The 20,881-nt window shown below is 34.2% G+C and overlaps 1 protein-coding gene across 2 annotated transcripts in view; it reads left to right on the top strand.

The window, feature by feature from the left end:
- LOC149548150 (metal transporter Nramp6-like) overlaps window positions 1-20,881 on the top strand; it is a 178,329-nt gene that overhangs the window by 22,088 nt on the left and 135,360 nt on the right. For both annotated transcript variants that reach the window (XM_089792176.1, XM_089792177.1), the window contains exons 2-7: window positions 7,783-7,861; window positions 7,961-8,001; window positions 15,082-15,160; window positions 15,337-15,441; window positions 15,708-15,817; window positions 16,046-16,227. In XM_089792176.1, the coding sequence (XP_089648302.1) occupies window positions 7,783-7,861; window positions 7,961-8,001; window positions 15,082-15,160; window positions 15,337-15,441; window positions 15,708-15,817; window positions 16,046-16,227 (596 nt within the window). The remainder of the gene's footprint in view (window positions 1-7,782; window positions 7,862-7,960; window positions 8,002-15,081; window positions 15,161-15,336; window positions 15,442-15,707; window positions 15,818-16,045; window positions 16,228-20,881) is intronic.

Genomic DNA, 20,881 nt, shown 5'->3' with positions numbered 1-20,881 from the left:
TTAAAAAATGACTTTCGTGGACAAGTAAAGACCAAGTTCTTTTCAATGCAAAAAAATTTGATTTAAAATTTTTAAGTTAGCATCTTCAGTGGAAAAAATCACAGTGAAAGTATCAATAGGCAAAATTTGCAATCAAACAATATCATACCACTTCAGACTCTGAAGTTTTTGAAACCGAGACAAATAAACCTTTTCATGCCCGAATGATTATTGCTAAGGAATGCATATATTTTACTTTTTTGTTAAAAGGAGAATCAAGCGCATTAATGAGCAAAACTAGAGTCCATACGTTAGAAACCTATTTTGCCAGAGGAACATCAAGATCTGTATTATCCTTACTAGAAACCTTAGGAGGAGCAACCTCGCTTTTATCCTTAGGGTTTGCAGTAACCCCCACCTTCTTGATTGGAGAAGATAGCTTTAAAAGGGTTTAAATTTGCCAGGGTAGGATCACTCTCCTTCATAACTTCCTTTTGAATTAACCCAAATCCCACCATAGTAGCCTTCTTGTTTGTATTCACCACATCTGCCTAGGATTTGAAGGGAATTCGAGATTGCTTTTTGAAAACCCTAACATCCCCAAAGCTCCAACACCAGGAAGAACTCTTCCTATACTCATAGTCCTCTTGAGATTTAGTTGGCCTCTCTTTATGCTCAATGGGGTTCTTATCTTTCAAAACCCCAGATTTGCCAATCTTTTGCTTTCCACACCAAGGATGAGCAAAATCATGAAAGTACTTTGATCTTGGTAACCTTCTATCTCCACCTTGAAGAGTAGCCTATGAGTGCACTATCCACTCATCTTCCATCATGGAAGATCCACTGTAGTGTATGTCCACGAGTGACTTCAAAAGGGTCAGAAGGAAAGGCAGATCACTTATTAAATTGTTGCCCCATCTGCCCTTCTGCATTTTCCACTCATCTTATTTGTTTTTTAAGCATGATCACTATCATATTTAGGAAAGAGGATACAATTTGTATGAAGGAAGATGCTCACAACATAAGGTTGTGGAAAACAAAGGACAATGTGAGTGAAGAGTGTTGAAACTATGAGCACTCCTATTGAGAACAATGATTGCAAGATGACGTGGAAATCAGAAAGTGATATGCTAGTAGAGGGCAATGGTTTTCAATTTGTTTTGTAGCACTACTTTTGTAATCATTCATGAAAATGTCATTTGCATTCACATTGTTCCAAATGCGATTAAGGTTGCAAGTATAATGCTTTTCTGAGATAGGGTCCTCTAAAACATGTAACTAGTTCTGATTACAAGCAATGACCTTCCAAAACCTGATATTGGCTTGAGGTGCATATAAGTCACTTGCATTACAATTTTTTCCCAACTTGTAATGTTATTCCCTAGGACCTGAATTTAGCCTTGTAAGGCATATTTTACACTTCTAAACTATAAGGTTCTTCCCAAAACTTGCAGGTGATCTTCCAAAACCGAATGCAGTCCTAAATGCATTAAAAAATCACTCGAAGTCAGGTCTTTGAGGCCCGATCACAAGTGCAAGTTGACTCACTTCCCTTGAATATGTAAAGTGCAACAATATCTTCCCATTTGCAAGTGAAATACTTTCCCAACTTGCAATATACTTCTCAAGGTCCGAAAGTCACTTGTGATCCCATTTTTGGGCATTTCTTTATTCTTCCCTTGACAATCCTGTTTGCAATCACAACCTACCAAATCAACAAATTAAGGCATGGGCCTTATTTTGCAAGCAGATTCGAAGAGTGGAGAGTGACACAAAGCAAGAACAACAACATGATAGAGTCATGCAAGGAGGCGGATAAGTGACTGGAATGATTGAGAGCACAGAATGCTTTCGAGACTGAGATGGTTTCCCAATAAAGGCTGCTGTGATGCAGAACAACCAAGGATGCTATTTCCCACTGTGGTTCAAGATGGTTCCACCAAACCTGAGTTCTTCAATCTGATGGAGCCCAAATTTTAGATGCTCCATTTATGGACATTTTCCTATCCTTTACCCAATTTATGTCATGTCTATTGATCATTTACATTTCTATAGTTTTGGTCTTCTCAAAATATCACAAGCGGCTGAATTTGAGCAAGCAACATAATGTTGATAACTGGCCATATTAAGTTGACTCAACTTGAAAAGTTTAATGCTCTCAAACTAATCCATTAGAAGCCTGTAAGCTCAATATCTTGGCATCGTAAAAGGGACTTATTTGCCATAATTTCACCAGCGGCTAATACCAGGGCGGTACTTATTCACTAAAATATCTAAGCAGCAAATTCAAAGCCCTTTTAAAAGATGACACAGTCAGAATATTGGGGTAGTCAAGAATCTGTTTTGGTTATCAGATTAGCACTGTATAAAGGTTTGCTGATTGATTCAGTCTCCTATTATCGCCATTTGAGAAAAAATGTTGGAGACTTAACATAAATTGTCCTTGATGGATTATATATGATTGTCATTTCATCTAATCAGCATGCCATAGTGGAGCAATTATCATCAAGAAAGTTAATGAACAGAGTTAAGTATGTTGTCACAATGATGTTGAGGGAAATAACATATTACAGTAAGTCCTTCTGTATATAGAGAACACCATGTGCACAAGTTCGAATACAAAAGCAAGTTGATAAGAAGAATGATAAAGACTACATATATATGATGTTTCAATATATATGTATACGATCTAGTAAGACTAAGTATATAATGAGGTGCAGCATTAAATGTCAAATGATAAAATAAAAATATGCATGGAGAGATTGAATAGATGTTAATGTTGCGGTAATTATCATTCATGGAACTATCAACATTCTTGACCATATAAGTGATCTGCTTAAGAAGCAATGTACAGTGTAGCAATCAATGATAAATTCAAAAGAAGCTGCTGGAAATTGTTATCAAGATGAAGTATGTATATAGTTCCAGAATATATCAACTAAAGGCTAATAAGCATCAGGTATGTGCAAAGTATTTAGATATAAATACAATTGTGGTGCTGCCTGATCCGCACCAGAGCAAATTATTGATTCCAGAATTAGAGTCTCATTGAATTTGATAATTCTTAGAAGAGGGTTATAGATACACAACATGATGGAATTAGAGTATTCTGGAAAATATAATTAACAGGATTTCGAAGGCACGTTGTATTTCAAATGTGCCATCTATATGAATCTGCAAAATATTAAAACATCATCGCCAAGGTGAAGGCCCCATAGCAATCACGGCAAGAAAGGAAGAAGAATATATGTCCCCCCCCCCCCACACACACACACATATATATATCAATAGGAGTTTAACACGACAATGTGGAACCAGTACTATCATAATATAATATAGAGCACATATGCTCGTGGATGATGTCCGACAAACAAATATGTGGAAGCTACTGCGGAAGGTTTGACTTTATAGCACGACAATTACACAACGATGTTGGAATTCAATACGTCTTCAGTATCCTTACCGTGAATATGCACAACTATGGAGATTTTGGTGCCCATATTTCACAGAGCCGCTAGAACGTCGTCTATTACAAATTATTGTTTGATGACCCATATCTAATGTTACTATATACTTGATTGCAGCTTTGAGAGCTAGTATTGATATGATTTGCAATGATTCGATGATATGGAGAGCACATGTCTGAAGGTGCTTACTTCCAAAATACTCGTCTCCTTTTATTGGAAAATTATTCCAATCAAATGACAAAGCTCTATTACCGGGAGATGTACATATGCCTGTCCTATAGGGAGGAGGAAAGATGAGCATAAAATTGGAATTGAGGATTTTAGTGAGTAAACTATTTAAACCAAATGTGCCACCGCTTCCGAATAAAGTTCACACAATTATGAAAATATTGGTCCGATTAAGCCTCAAGTGTATTAAGAATTTTATGTAGTTGTTTAGTTATTTGTTAGGAAAGGGATTGTTGTTTTGAAAGGGTTGTCACACCTTTTCACCCGTCCATAAATAGGAGATGTAAATCAGAAAATGAACAATTTCGTATACACAATTCCTAAAATTTTACACAAGTTATCATTGCACACTTGATATATTATTTTCTCATTGGTGGAGATAATGAATTTTTGAACTAAGCTCATGGGTGTTGGATTATTGAATAAATTTATATGCGATTCTGGAGTCAAAATGCATTGGATGGATCATCCATAAGGAGTGTCTTCAGTGCAATTTTATTTCCGGCATGATCAGGAAGAGATATTTATTTTTTATTTGCATGAAGCTTTAGAGTTAAAATATTATATAGTTTTGTCCTTTATAATTATTTTAAAAATCATTGATATGATAGATAGGTGGATAGGATCAATTATAGCATTTTAAAATCAAACATCATAGATATTGAGAAAAATTTAATTGTTTCCGAATCTATGTCTAGTTTGTCTGTGAATCACAGGATTTAAAATACATTCTAGACTAGTTTAAAATTGTGTCCATATAGTTGATCTGTCGCATCTTGATTACTGAATTGTTTATAATTAATGTGCGTAGAATTTTATAAAGTTGTATGTTTTAAACTTATAATACTGATTCTATTGCCCTTTGGCACTGGTCTTTATATTTTCCATAATTCGTAATCTATATGCTAGCAATTATTTCATATCTTGCCTTTGAAGAGTTAATATATTCATTTGTTGCATTAATCTATATTTATTCTTATTTTGAAAACATTCATATATTCATTTATTATTATTAATTCGTCATTTGCAAATTTAAAGTTTTCTGTAATTCTTGCCATTAGGAAAATTTTCATCGCATTCGCATTCTAATCGATATGCTATAAGCATCCTGGGCTTAAGTGTTTTGTTTAGGATTAGGTACACCCACCTTGGTTTTGCAGAGCTAGAAGTGCAGGGGATTTGGATCGCATTGATCAATCCCGTCAAGTTGGCCATAACTGGTTGGATATCCGTGCATCGAGTTGGCAAGACTTGTAGGATTCTAATTTGTGGTTTTGGGAACCAACAGAACCAACCAACATTTTGTAGGAACACAAAGATTAACCAAGGGTGATTTAAAGAGTCGTGTCTTGTTAGACACTTAAGAATAGTTTTCAAGTATGCAATAGTAATTTCTTTTTTACAAATTACATGTAAAATGAAAAAATGTTATTGCAAGTGACATACCACTTGCAAAGTTGTACCTTATATTACATATAAACATATTTCAAGTCAAGTTACATCAGGCCTGCAATTTGGAATAAGTAATAGTTGTGGGAAAGTCAGAGTTAGTTGAACTTCTCCCACCTTTTTCTTTTCTCACCTATAAATAAGAGAGGGTGCTCATTGTAATTCTTATCTTTTGACAATGTAGTAAAAATTTTGTGAGTTTGTATATGCACTCTAAGACTTTGAGCTTAGATGTAAGTTAGATTGCTTTCAATAAAAGAGGCAGGTTGTTTTGAGACTTTGTGCCAGTTCAAGTTTGCGACGACATTTTTTAGAATTGATTGTGAGTTCTATGCTTTCATTTGTGAGGGATTTGAACTCAATCTTGCAGACTTTGAGCTGCTTATTGCATTCAAAGTTATAGTTTGTTTTCATATTTTGTCTTGCAGACTTTGATCTGCTTATCAAGTCTGAGATTAGCATAGAACACTCAAAAAAGGAAATAGCTTGCAGACTTTGTGCTGCTCTGTTTTATCATTTTGTACATGCAAGGTGAAATGCATGCTGGAGACATTGAGATGCATGTGTGTTTCATTCCTGTTCTCAAAATCTTGTAAGGAGAGATGGAAAGACTTTGAACTTAAGTGAACTTCTAGGTTACTAAAATTTGTTGGTATGCTGAAGGTTATTCTTACGTCTAACCTTTTGTTCATTGGTAGTATTGCCCCAATGGATACTTTGTAATTAAATTACACCATCAACTAAGGATTGCGTTGTGAAGGTAACTATTCTGAAATAAGAGAATATGATTAATGTAACACCTTTTTTTATCTTAGTGTAAATAGAAGTATTTAAGTGTTTTGTTGATTCAAGTATCAATAAGAAGGGGGAACCTTCCTCAATTAGGAGAGAGTGTGTCTACAATGCCGTGGGTGGAACCACTGTTTTGCAATTGTTCCTTAAGACTGTCGGCTGCAAAATATCCACCCAACACTGCTTTTTTTCCTCATATACATTTGAAATTTCTTGTATATATAATTGCTCTTTGGTTTAATTGATTCTATGGAGGTCCTTGGGGGCCTATTGTTGCATGTCTGCCTTGGTGTAGAGGTTTTCTTCTTTCTAAGCTGTTTTCTAATGTTGTTGATGTCAGGAAAGTATTCTATGGATTCTTGGGAAAAGAATCCATCAGGATAGAATCTTCATGCAAATGAAATATCCACAGAATCAGTGGTTCATTCCCATTCATTCTCTCCCTTTAGTAGAATATCTCTGCCAGGGAAGGCTTTCTCAAGATTTATATTGATATAGATGTGGGTGTAGTCAAGAATTGCAGGGCTTCTGATGTTTTTACATATTTGGTAAATGGGGTGTCTTAGCACAAGATAGAAACAATGCTTGGAAGATCCTTTGTTTGATTAGAAATTTAGAAGTTGGGAATCAGTGTTTCATGAAAACAGCCAAATTGTTTCTTAAATCTAGTCACTTTTTACGAAGTTTGATCCTTCTTGTGTTTGGAGAAGTCAGCCATGAAATAGCCCGTGGGAATAATTAAAAATTTACATACAACCTGACAGTATTCAGTCAAATCTATAATTCAGAGTTCTTATTCTGAAAGTCACAATCTGTTCTCCATTTCCTTCATAGAAAATCCAAGTTTACCAAAGTTCACAAGGTCCTTGGCACAGCAATGGCTCCTATGGATCAATAGTTCAGAGCCCTTTTTAAGTCACATTTTTTTAACCATTTCCTTTGGAGGCAGTCTAAGTTTAGATTGCATGTCTATTTGTAGATACCAATCCATTATCCTTGGAATTGAAGGAAAAACCTGTCTGTCCTGTGAGGGTAGCAATTGTCAATAATTGAAGTTCATTCCTTGCTGACCTTATCATGTTGGTTTGAAACTGCAGCTCTGAATTGAAATAAGAATTCTTAATAGAAGGCTATGGTGTTCTTGAGGGGGCAGGCCAATGTCCCACTCAGCCTAGGAGTGGATGAAGGACAAATATAACTGTGACGAGGAGAAACTGGTTCAGTTTTAGTAGGGAAGAGTACATGAACAGTGAAGGGGGAGGAGTTTAGTTTTTCTGGAAAATATATCTAGATACATATTTGTAGTCCTATTCAAATCATAAAAACTGTACATTTGGAGAAAATAAAAAATGTAGGCTGGGGAGTAATTATGTCAACTAGGAAAATTTAGGAAAAGTTATGCCAAGTACGAATTGCAAGGCCCAATATCTTGTTTAATCGATCAATTTACTGATATTCCAAGAGTAATTCATGAACGGTATTTGTTTAAGAATTAGTATTGCCAAAACAATGGTCGTGGTAATCAACAAAATTATTTTAATTTTTGTATTCTTCATCATTAGTATCTTCCTGCAGTGTACAGATGACCTAAACCAAAGTTAACAAGGTGTTGGGACAAAAAATAAACCAGTGACTTCAGTTTATCAATCTACGAATGTTCTAGTGTCGACTACACAAGTTGGTTTTTGACTTAGCTAGAAAGTATGCTGTGTCTATGGGTTTGTTAAGTGTATTTCAAGATAAGAAAAAAGGCTTTTCTGTTTGCCTACATTTGTTTCTTTTTCTTTTGTATTTAAATTGCTAAGATTTTGTTTCTGTTCCTTTGTTTGCAAATTGACATATGCTTATTTTTACTCCTTGAATTCAGAAACAAGGCTTGAGGAAGTTGCTAGCTTATTTTGGTCCTGGTTTCTTGGTTGCAATTGCTTATGTGGACCCTGGGAATTGTGAGTAAATATTCCACACACATTTGATCTGAATGGAATAGCTTTACCTTTAATTTTCTTTTTAAGACAGTAAAGTATTTTTTTCTCACTTTCTTGCAGTTGAAAGTGATCTTCAAGCAGGTGCTGTTTATAAATACGAGGTTAGTGTTCTGGATGAAGAGCATTTTGATTTAAAGAAATCAAGTATATTGTATTGGGAATTGATGGGATGGCAACATGTAGTTCATAATGTTATTCGAATTATTTTTGTACAATACCATGAATGGAAGTGGAAGTGCATAAAAATGAATAGGTGGAGGGAAAGGAAAGCTTTTATTAATGAACTGGACCTATTTGACAATAATTTAATGCATGTATTTACTATGTGAAATTGCCAATTTGATGTAATCATACCATTATTTGTATGAAGATCAATTTCGAGCAAAAATCCAGTGTTTCCATCAATGCTAAGAGTCATATTTCAAACTTTGTACATTGGTCCATGTATTTTTGGTCCTTCTGTCATCTTAATGCAAGGAAATGAAATGAACTTTCAGATGCATTTAGAAAGGTGAAGAATGAAGATCAATTAATGGTAAGTTGGTAACAAAATAATAACTAACGCTGGTTCCAAGTTTGGTTGAAGTCAAAAGATGCAAGGCATGGAGTGTTGATCATTGTGCCTCTTGATTGATAGACAAAAGTTTCATTAAAAGAAGAATGCAGTGATATATTTGAGTGTGTTGGTTTCTGCTTAAAGTCGAAATTATTTCACAATATCTTGGAATATCCGTAAACAGCAGCACATATGGTTTCAAAATTCAAGTATCACCCAACAGTGATCAGCACTGAACACTGATTAGGAGTAAGAAGTTTTAGACAGGAATTGCTATCATACTGAGAATTGCTTTCCAAAAAAAATGATTAATACTTTTAGATATAATTTGCAGATTGGTCTTTTGGATATAAATTACAGAGGATGCAAAATTTTCAAAAGCAAGCACTATATAATTGCATGTTTATAATGCATAAAACGAATAATGTTTGGCAAAAATGTGGCCATACCGAGATATGGGTGGGAAGACTCATTTGATAAAATCATGAGAGCATGCCTACATAAAGGAATTAGTTTCTAAACAAAAAGTGCAAATTTGTGAAGATGAGTGCTCAACGTGTATAATAAAATAGCAATGAGATTTTCACCCTAAATTCATAGGGCATAGGTGCATGTCCAGGTAAGAAATTTTTTTCAAAGTTTGCAAACTAAAATGTCGTTTGTACCATGGACACACATCTCTGCAAAGAGTGACTGGGATAAATAAAAGGATTTCTCTTTCTTTTTAAAGATGCGCCTAGCAGAAGGTCTTCTTTCTGATTTCTGCAAAAAACAAGCAACTTGCTAAGAATGACTGATTAAGCTTTGGGGATGCATTCTTTTTCCCAACTTTTCACACCCCTTTAAAAAGTCAAATCAGATATAAATTATAGCATTTAGTCAAAAGATTGGAGTCAGCTCTAAATAGTAAATCAGAGAAAAACAGACTCCTTTACTTAGTCCACTGAAGGCAGAAAACAAAAGATGAATTGCTGGAAACATGATTGATTAGTATCAATTTCTCCTTTCATCAGCAACATAGCAGTGGAACAGCAGATTATTTGCTTGCATTGTTTTTCATTACTTCCTGTCATCTACAGTACTAATTTTTATCCGAGGCCTTCTCTATAGGTTTTTTTGTCAAAATCAGAAGGTTATCAATTACCAATAGACAGTCCCTCATATCAACAGTAATTTCACCCATATTATTTCCAATTTGACAAATCTATTTTTTGATAATCATATTCGGATTCATTGTAGTGTTTCGTCATGATTTGAACAAGACTAATACTAATAATTACAAGATAGCAGCTGATGCCATTGATGTATTGCCTCTGAATTGAAATTTTTTTAGCCGATAGGCTTTTACTATGCAGGCACTGCTCACCGGAAGTGTCTCACAACCATCTATAAGTTGTTTTAAACTGTTTGCTGGAATTAGTTGTATCCCTAGGAAGTGTTCCTTTCGCCTTTCCCTTCCAGCCAGAGACTCCCAGCATGCTCAGGTATTTCAAATTTCAGTGTTGTCAAGAGTGTGCGATATTGATGACAGTGTAAATTTAATTAAAGCAATTATATCGGTGGGATACCTGGGTAGTGTGTTTGGCTCTCTGTTGAAACACCCAACTTGCAAATATGTAAAGTTGGGGAATTGTAAAAACTTGCAACCATACTCATTAACCTTATTCCATGCCTCACAAGATGCTTATTAGGAATCTCTTTATCAAACAAGCACATAAAATGCGCAAAGAAGGCATCTTGAACTCTTCCGAAATGTATCCAACTTTGCTTCAAAGACAATTGCTCATAATATTCCCACACATGAACTATAGACCTGTCGTGTCTAGTTGATATACCAGAAAAGGTGCCTAGAGAAGCAGCAATGTACACCATGTAGGAGTTTATGTTGAACGCACTAGTTGATAGAACGTTCACCGATTGTTCGCGTATTGAGTCACTCACCAATTCAGCCCAAAACACATTCTTTTTTGACTGTATTATGAGTGAGATGTACTTATACATCTAGGATTCGAAGGTGTTTGAATCCTTGAGCCCTGCCAATCGACTGAGAAGTGTGACGAGGTCATTGATTTTCTCTTTGAAATCACATTTGCGTACTCCTTTAACCAGCCATCTAACAAGATTTGGTCTCTTAGTAGTCAACCAGTTGTCATTCACAATCTTGGTACAAGATGGAGTTTCCTCATTCCATCGCTCCATAGCCTTCTTCCTCATGATATTCGTAACAATCAGAGTGTGAGGGACATGAAATATACGATCAATAGTCTTAGGATCAAGACTAATGATAGTATTGCCATCTTGATCTTTGATGGTTCTTGAAGCCGCATCAAAATGTCTTGCACATGCAAGGATGAATTCTGGTTCATGAGCTGCCAAGGAGGAAGCGGATAGATGATGAATATGATTCTGTTTGATCCACACCATATCTTCGGTAGCTGCAGCCTCAACTCCTTCAAGAAAGTCTTCAATGTTCATATGAGAAATATCAGTATCCCGTACTTCATCACAGTATGAGGTTACTTGTGATGAAGGGATGGAGTTATGGTAGTGATCATACAGGTATTCATCTTCTTTTTGTCTTTGCCCTTTACTGGAGTAGATTCTCTTGACATTGCAAAATGGTACGCTTGCACAACTGTTACATGAAAACCCCATAAAATGAGAACATCTTCATGTGAAGGATCCATAGCAAGGTTTTGATGGATTTTGAACAAGGTATAAGTGGGGAAAATGGATGGAATGAATGAGGATAGATAATGAACAAATGGGTCAAGCTCATAATGGCCAAATCGTGAGTAAAATAGCCTAAAATGAGTCTGTTAGGATGAATTACATATGTGACCAGAAAGCTTGGATCTAAGTGAGGAAGGAGAAAAATGAATAACACATCAAGCACCTCATGTATAAATAAGTGCAAAATATGAGATTCTATCCTGCAAGCATTTGGGAAATACCATAGGGCAGCCATATGGAGGTACATGAAATGCGTAATGGTGGGGTTTTATCTTGCATTTGCATGTAAGGGAAAGACAAACTTATCTTTCTTTTTGCAATGGGATTTTACACCCGACTGCGTATGCAAGTAAAATACAACTTGGAGAAGAAGATGGAAGATAGAATAAATAACTTCAAGAATGAAGATCATACAAATCTAAAAAGGGAAATGTCAATGACTTGCAAGAACATTTAAACAAATATATACAAATGCCTTAGAGAAAATAAGCAAGGAAAATTACCTCAACTCCACCAAAAATGAGAAAGACAAAACCTTGTCCAAATCTTGAGCAAATCTGAAAAGAATCCAAGAGATTTTCAGATTTTAGATTTGTCAAAAGCCAAGACTTAATAGATTTCGAATTCCTCATAAAATGGTTTGAATTTGGACATGTGGATATGGTTAGAGAAATGCAATCCCCAAAATGTGGAACTAATTTTGACTTAGCATCTCCAAATGCAAAGACACATAAAAAAGATGTCTAGGGCAAGAAAATAGGTTGCAAAATGATGAAAAACAAGCTTAAATTCAAAAACCCTTACCTTAGAATTTTCCTTGCAGAGATTCAATGCCAAAACACATAGCTATGAGCTATTAATGATGGAGAATATGCCCTAGATAGGCTGTTTCATACAAAACGCATATGTTATAACATATGCAAATCCTCCAAAAATCGCCACCCAGCTCTTAATAGGAAAAACGAAGATTTAAAATGCCTTTTGGAGAGGCATTTTCATGTTACAAGATGTATGCACTTACTCTAAAAATCACCGCTCAAAGAGATTAAGGCATTTTCAAGCCAAAACACACATTTTGGGAGCCTTAACATGTGTTTAAAAACATATGCAATCTTTTCATAAATCACCGTTTAGAGTCTTGAGAGGAAAAATGCTTTATGAAATGTCAAAAACATGTTATTTTGACACATGCCAAAGCACCAAAAAATGCCACCCATGACTTGGTAAGGGAAAACATATTTTTTTAGAGGCAAAGACATGTATTTAAAAAGATGTAAAACCACAAAAAATCGCTACCATAAGAAATGGAAGAGAAACTCAATGGAGAATGCATTTTAAGAAGGTATATGCATATATTTTTAAAAACATATGTAATAGGGTAGAAAATCACCACCCTTGACTTTTTCCTCTATGACCAAAAGCATAACGGGTTTTTGAGATGCATTGACATATTTGAAATGACATGCTTTTGAGCAAAAAATCGCCACTTATAATTGACCATTTTATTTGCTAATGGGAAACATATTTTTTGGAAAGGGATTATGTGTTCATAACATATGCAATTAGCTTTAAAATTGCCACTTTTGCCTTAAGCTTTAAAGGAAAACATATTTTTTAATTAAAAACATATATGTATTTGGGTCCAAAATCACCACTTTGAATTAAAATGAATAAAGAACTCATTTCAATTTAATATTCACATGTAAATGAGTTTCAAAAACCCACTTTAAATGGTGATTAAAAACACATGCTTGTAATAGTTAAAAATCGACTTTTAACACAATCACATATGCAATTGCATTTAAAAAGCACACTTTTAATGATGCTGGGACTTAGAATTTATTGAAAGTGGACTTTTATGAAGTATTTTGCATGTCGATATATGCAATATGAATTAAAAATCCCACTTATGCACTTAAGTTATCTAATGTAATTATATTTAATATTTAACTATAGTTTTTAATAAAGTAACATGAAAAATAGTCTTGAAAAAGACTATTTTCATAAAACATAAAAAGCTATGGTCAAATCAACTCAGAATGAGCTGAAATTTTAAAATGGACCACAAAATCGACTTTAAATATCAAATATAATTTTGTATCGTGCAATTGCCAATAAAAGACCCACTTTTATGAGGTTCTTTAATAAAGATATGCAATTGTCCTAAAAAACCCCACTTTTTCCCTTATAACTTGAGCTAGACAAATCTGATTTCGACCTAAGTTAGCTCAAATCAAGGGGAATTCCAAAGACTATTCATCTCAGGCAAAAACAAAAACAAAAAACTATTTTCAACACAGAAAAACAAAGAAAAGACGTGAAAGTTTGCCAAAATCGAGTGTTTGTAATGCAAGAAGGACAACTCTTACCTACAAACAATTGGGGATAATCTCGATGGAAAACTTTCAAAAGAATACATAAATAAGACTACACTAAGAACAATTTCGGGATAATAAATTGTTTTCATGATGTCTCATTAATGCATTGAAACAAAGAGGATGCACTTACGAATCCATGAAAAAATTACGTATGGTTGCCTCAATTTTGTGATGTCAAAATTGCGAACAACAGCTGGCTCTAATTGGGGGACGTACCTCATTTGTTCTTAGAAAGAAAGAGGGATGTAGAATCTAGACCTCTAAGTGCCTTTATCTACTCCATTGGGCTATAGAGTCAGGCGGCTAAAAACAAAAATACTAAACTAAAAAAGACTTGGACATTATATATAAAGGTAGTTAGAAAATTTGTTTTTGTTTTGTTTGATGAGAGATTCCCTTGGTCGAACCCTAGATTTAGGGATCAACCTTGAAATTAAAATGATAATAATGATAAAGGAAATGCTAACACATAGTAGAACTGAATTTGACAATGAGAAATACGTAACCTTCATAGCTGCAATTGAATTTGGTATGTGATCAAGTATGCAAATGTAATAGCCTTGACTCAAAGAAACACTATGGAAGTAAAAACCTCATGAATGGAAATTATTGTGTCATGCCTTGATGAAGAATGGAAAAACTTGAATGGATGAATGAAAGATCTCCTCCTTGGAAGCCAAACTCCACTACCACCTTGAAGATAGAAGCTTGATGCAAGAAGGAAATGTAGGTCTTGAAGAATGCTTGATGTAGATGCTTGAAAATGCTGCTTGAAGTCTAATGTAGGTGTGTGTGCTTGATCTTGACAATGGACGGATAGCTTGATGGATGAAAATGAAATGCTTTTCTAGATCAAAAACAAAGAAGTCCGACCTAGGAGACAAAATCAAACAATTAAATACTTGAGATACTTCCCTAGGACCTAAATTCCTCTGGGTATAGGTTGACCTATACCTTAGGGTATTCCCAAGAAAGGGGACCCCAAGGTCTAGGGGAAAGTGCAGAAAGATTCAGGATATACTGAAATTGTTGGAAGATATGACAAAAAAGGTGATAAAATAGCACCTAAAGGACCATACCAGAAAATGAGAGATGACTTAGAAATTTTAGCAAGATTGGAAGAAGAGAGAGAGAGAACAAAACCACACTATGGAGGGCTAAAAAGTCTTAAAAGTGCTTCCATTTTAAGATGGTACAATCATCTTCAAATTTTTCTTTTTTTGTGAAAAGTTGAAAACCATCTTAATTGGGTCTTTGTCAATTTTGGATTGTCAAGTTATCATCCATTTGCACCAATTAATCTAGGGTATCTACGGATCTGTCATAAACTCCTTTTTGAAAGAATAAACTGGGATTCGTATTATGGCTCTTAAGTAAAATTTATAGCTCCATTATAGCTTCTGTATGTTTAAATTATATTAATTCTGAATACAATACTTGAATAGACAAGAGATGCCACTGTCTGTTGTTGATTTTAAAACATAGATGATGATTTTTAAAGCCTGATCTTGCAGCTTCTTTGGGTACTTTTGCTGGCTACTATATCTGGGGCCCTGATTCAATCACTAGCTTCAAATTTAGGAGTTGTGACTGGTGAGTGCCACTTTTACCATATTTACTTAGTTTTACAACGTTTTTGTTCATTTTATTCTTTTGGAGGGTTAGTGATGATTAATGCCATTATTATTCCATCATTTTAATTGATTCAGTTATAGATGAATTTGCAATGTAATTCTGATTGGAATTTTCTGTAAATTGGAAACGTGCAGGTAAACATTTAGCTGAACATTGTCGAGCAGAATATCCTACAGAAATTAACTATATACTCTGGGTACTAGCTGAACTGGCTGTTGTTGCTAGTGATATTCCAGAAGGTTATAACTTTTTACTGGAATTAAAATGGATTATTTTACATTTTAGGATTATTTTTTCTATACTGTTTTCTTGAGTACACTTCCACATGTTATAGACATTTGGGTGGGTATTATGTTAAAGTGTAATTACATTTTTTTATTACATGTTTATTTCTATGTATTAAAGTTTGTAATCAATATGCCTTTTTTCTTCCTTTCAAAGGTTTTTTTATGTTGCCAAAAGACTTACTGTGCATGTTTCTGTTTGTAAAATTTGAATATTTCAGTTATTGGGACAGCGTATGCCTTAAATATGTTGTTCCATCTTCCACTGTGGGTAGGAGTTATCTTGGCAGGATTTAGTACTCTGATTTTTCTTGCCTTGCAGCATTATGGGGTGAGTGCCTTGTAATTTTAGGCTTAATGCTTTAATTTGTAGGAAAAAATTGATAGTCACAACTTATCAAGTGTCTTGATGATAATATGATTGAAAGTGATCCAGGGATTCTCTCTCACAATTGTTTCCCTGTGCACCAAACAATCATGGTCAAGAGAATTATCTGGAAATATTTCTATTCTGCATTGGGAGAAGAATTCTGAGATTATTACTTTATTATTGGTGCAGGTGCGGAAGTTGGAGCTATTTATATCCTTTCTGGTCCTCACCATAGCCAGCTGTTTCTTTGTAGAGATAAAATATACAAAAATATCAATTCATGAAGTTGTTCAAGGGCTGTTTATACCAAGATTAAGTAGTCACGGAGCAACTGGAATAGCAATCTCTCTTCTTGGTGCAATGGTCATGCCGTAAGTAATGTTAAATGGAATGGCAGTAGGAGTCTGCCAAAATAGAAGCAATTTGATTTTGCTTGCTTATCCTATGATTTAATAAATATTCCAGTTCTTTTTTCTCACCGAGTATCAAACTTTATATTAAAATTTACAAACCTTATTATGTATGGCATTACTATGGTCTGTTATATGCACAGCTTTTCATAGGAGTGCTAGTTTGTATCATTATAAAGTTCGAGGATTGAGGGCTCTCTTTATTTCCAGACATGCATGATTTACAGTTGTCATATAAGTAATTAAATATAATATTGAAAGCATTAAAGAAATGAACTGCTAGACATATAAAATGTCATCACAAGAAAGGACTGAAGATCCATAAACATCAAAGAGCGAGGTCAGAGGACTGCATCTATCCAATGTTTTTTGATTCTTCTTTGCCATGGTTTTCAATTTCATATACTTTTGCTCCTCATCAGTTGTGTCACCTTATGTAGCCCTATCACGTTAGTTTTCTTATTATTGTTTCTCTTAAAACTTGAACAATGAACATGCTTACCAACAACATTAATAATGACGATTCAGTCTCTAATATCGGGCAGGGCTATACAGAAGACCACCAATCCTCCTAAAAGGAGTAAGATGCTGTAGGATGTTTCTCTTATATGTAAGATTCCCTTCCTACTCTGTCCTTAAATATTCAGTTTTGACTCAGGCATTCTGTGAAACAGGTGGTGTGCAGGGTCTGATCTAAAATTTTCGAAAAGACATTACATGACACAAATTCTTTGCATAGGAATTTTGTCAAACACTTACAAGGTTAGTAATCTGCTATTTAAACTTAGAAATCCAAGCTACACTTCACCAAAAAACCAAAGTTTTATGCATCAGCAGTTTAAGAAACACTGGCAGACATATCCCTCTCAAATGACTTCATATGTGAGCACTTGTACAAAACAGACATACCATTCTGAAAAAGCGTCAGACTTCGCGAAGACATTTTGTCATATAGATTACATACAAGCTATAGACAAAACTAAACACTGCATCTAAACCTTGCTCTACTTATAAACAGAGTGCTTCCTGTTACAGAATTAATCATAAGGAAATGTACTCATAGATACACCCAGATTGTGACCAAAATTTATTCTTGGTGATAGTCAATCTGTTTCAGACTTGACTACAAAGGATAAATCTTATACCAAAACAGATGTCAGAAATTTGGTGAATACAACAGCAAGTTAAGATCAAAGGTTACAGCTTCAGTCTGAATCCAGTCAATGAACACAACTAATGAATTTGTGTAAGATGAAATAGAAATCATAGGATCATAGTGAGTCAAATCATAGAATGTATGTAAGATGAAGATTCATAAGACATCAAATCATAAATGTATTTTAGATGAAGAATAAAGATCCATGAAATGTATGTCTATCAGTATCTGTAAATGTATGTCTATTAGTATCTGTAAACGTATCCTTTTTTGGTGCTCTTATTGCTGGTTGCAAACCTGTAGTTTTTCTTTTCTCTTCTTCTCTCTCTTTTCATTTCTTCTACTCATGTTAAACAATTAGAAGGCCCTTTAGGGTTAAAACAAAGAGTTGATTCATGCAATTTTTTGCATGGATCACATGAATCGGTGATTCATGCCATGAAATTGCTGAACTGATTCACCAGTTTCAAAAAAATTAGGAACCATGAATTGAATCACCAAACTGGCGATTCAGGCGATTTCATGGCTATTCTCATTACTATGGTTGAAACACATCGAGTAAGTAACATGGGATAAAAGCCACTTTTATTTTTATTGTCATGTTATAAAGTTACTTTATTTTTATAATGTTAATGTATAACTTAAAGTGTCTTTAACCTTATAAAGCCTGTTTAAATAATATTTCATTCCCTCCATTTCTCCATGAATAAAGTCCCGTATGGAAGTGCATCCCTTTTAATAATTAATACTTAATAGGCCAATTGGAATGAGAAAATAGGCTAACCAACTCCACATGAAATTACTGAGAAGAAAGGGACATTACAGTCCTCCATCACCGAAGATTTCTTGTCCTCAATCAATCCACACCTGCTTGCTGAAAATTTATGTCCTGCGATTGTTATCTTGGATTGAAGGGAGAACTCCTTGGACAAATACCTTCGAACATTTTATTTGATTTCAAATACCTAACAAGATCTGAAACTCATGCCAAGCAAGCATAAAATCCCACATTTCTCTTATTTAACGAGTCACCTTAATATTGGGATAGCAATTTGTCTAAAATGAATGAATTAAATCACTGAAACCTGCCATAAATTTCCATGCCAGCTCTTAGGCTGTGACGCCTGACACATGTGCATACAAGACTTCACAAGTTATAAGTCTTCAAATGCTGACTCCCTTTGTGAAAGGTGTGTGATTGCACCTGCAACCAGCTAGGATATAAAGCTGATTGCCTTTGGGTTTTTATACTAGGATATGCTGAAGCAAAATGTTCAAACTCCTCAATAGAGAAAAATAAACAAGCATGAGTAAAGAGCTCTCAAATCCTCTGTAAAATTTGCTTTATTTGACAACTTTAATTAGCTAATATTTATTCCCTGATTTAGCCCAAAATTAGGCTATAGGAATTAAATAGGCTAAACCGGTCTTCTTTGACTACTTGGAAATGGACATTAAATGGAATGCCAATAGTTGTTGTGCATACACACTTATTTGGTCATTGGAATTGCAGAGGAAGAAACAATCTCTAGGGGTGAAACCTAGGGAAGAATGGTATGGAAAGAGTTGATTAATGAACTGAGGTGTGCTTATTTTTGCATAACAAGTTAGAGGCTGTTACATGGGGGTATAAGATAGTTTATTATCTTTATGACTAAGTATCCTAAAAAGATCTTTGTGTTCTTTTTGAAGAATTAGTTATTTGGGAATGTGCATGATCTTTATGTTATTTGGGGAAAATCAGATAGGAAGCATTCTTAAAAGGTTGATATTTTCTATTGAGAGTGAATACGCTTAAGAAGATTTGAAACCCTTTTGTAAAAGAACAATTTTGTTAACAAGAATGTATTTGGAGAGTGAAAGTTATATGGCCTTGAGTGTGAGATTGTCAATATCTCTTTTTGGCCCAAAAAAAAGACTTGAGAGGCTCTGATGATGTCCTTTTTACAGATTGTGTAATGCAAATGAAGGTTATATTCAGATTGTGGTCAATTTAATGTTTTTTTATTTTATATAGTGATTGAGAAGATGAAATTAGGAAGAACACATGTTTATAAGTTATTTGAAAGCTCAAGATGGCATGCAGGGAGCTCTGTCAGGAACTAGTGGTGACTTGATTTTCATTCCCATCTTCAACAACTTGATAATGATTGTAATGTCCCTTTATGCAATATCTTTGGGTTTTGAATAATACTCTTATAATTCGAATTGCAAGAGAGTTCTTTCCATCTATGACTTATTTTCAATTCTTTAGTTTTCCACAAATGAGTGTATTGTACAGTGACAATATTCCTAAGGGAAAAATGTGGGTTTATCTTGATGTTATGTAAGAATTATATCGACAATAATTCTGAAATTCTTAATTGACTGCTAGAATACTTTTTATTAAATGCAGATTATCTTTGATCATAATATCAACTATATAGAACAATATATAGATGCAAATGTCTTGCTACCACTAATGAAGAATAATATGGAATTGTAAAATGATGGAGATTGTCTTTGACCTTCAATGATCAACTTTATATCCCAATTGCTTTAGATAAGAAGGTCAATCTGAAAATAGTATGTCTTATCCAATCTGTTAATGATTAGAAATTCTATTCAGTACTTGTGGATGTTATGAACCTTATATTGAACTAAATATTGAACAATATAAATTGATGGATATTATTGATATAATATATTGATCCATTTTAAAACAATATCCACTGAATGCATTTATTTATCGCTGTCTCTGATATCTTCCTTAGAGTGAATGCGATATGAACTATACTGATCTGAATGTATATGTACGTCTCTACCTCTGGTATCTTCCTTAGAGTGAATGCGATATGTTTGATGCTGGTTGGCCTGTAAAATCCTTGATGAATTCTGTCTTCTTGTTTGGTACAATATCTTTTATATTGGTAGTGATTAATGATAGCTGATCTGAAATAGAACTTAATGCTTATGCAATGATTAGATTGCTGTTCCTGATTGGGATCTCTATGTTCATGTGATCTGGATTTCCAACAAATAGTGGATTACTTCCACATGAATCTGAAGGAATAAACTGATTGAATGATTACTAATTGATTGATTGATGAATGCTGTTGATATAGCTTTAACAAGCCTAAAAGGGATATGAATACGAATGGTTGCAACTCTTTATTGTTCATAGCAAATCACATCACTTGTCAGTACTATATAGGATTTGGTTTAGCTTCATGGGTTTGTGTATATATATAATTTATCGATTTTTTTGATGTTTGGTAGCTTCAGTCAGATAAACCTATGACTATGTATAATTATATATGAGATATAATTACACTTGAGATATAATTACATATGAGATATAAGTTTATTATATGAGAGAAATTAATATATAATGATACACACACACACACATAACTATGATTATATTTATTATTATATTAATTGTCAAATTAACGAATAGATACATGTCTCTTCTCAACC

The sequence above is a fragment of the Cupressus sempervirens genome, chromosome 7 (assembly GCF_028749045.1).
Source record: "Cupressus sempervirens isolate cs-2001-9-10 chromosome 7, ASM2874904v1, whole genome shotgun sequence".
In the NCBI taxonomy this organism is placed as follows: Eukaryota; Viridiplantae; Streptophyta; class Pinopsida; order Cupressales; family Cupressaceae; genus Cupressus; species Cupressus sempervirens.
Note: the sequence above shows the minus strand (reverse complement) of the source record. Positions and strands in the feature narration are given on the sequence as shown.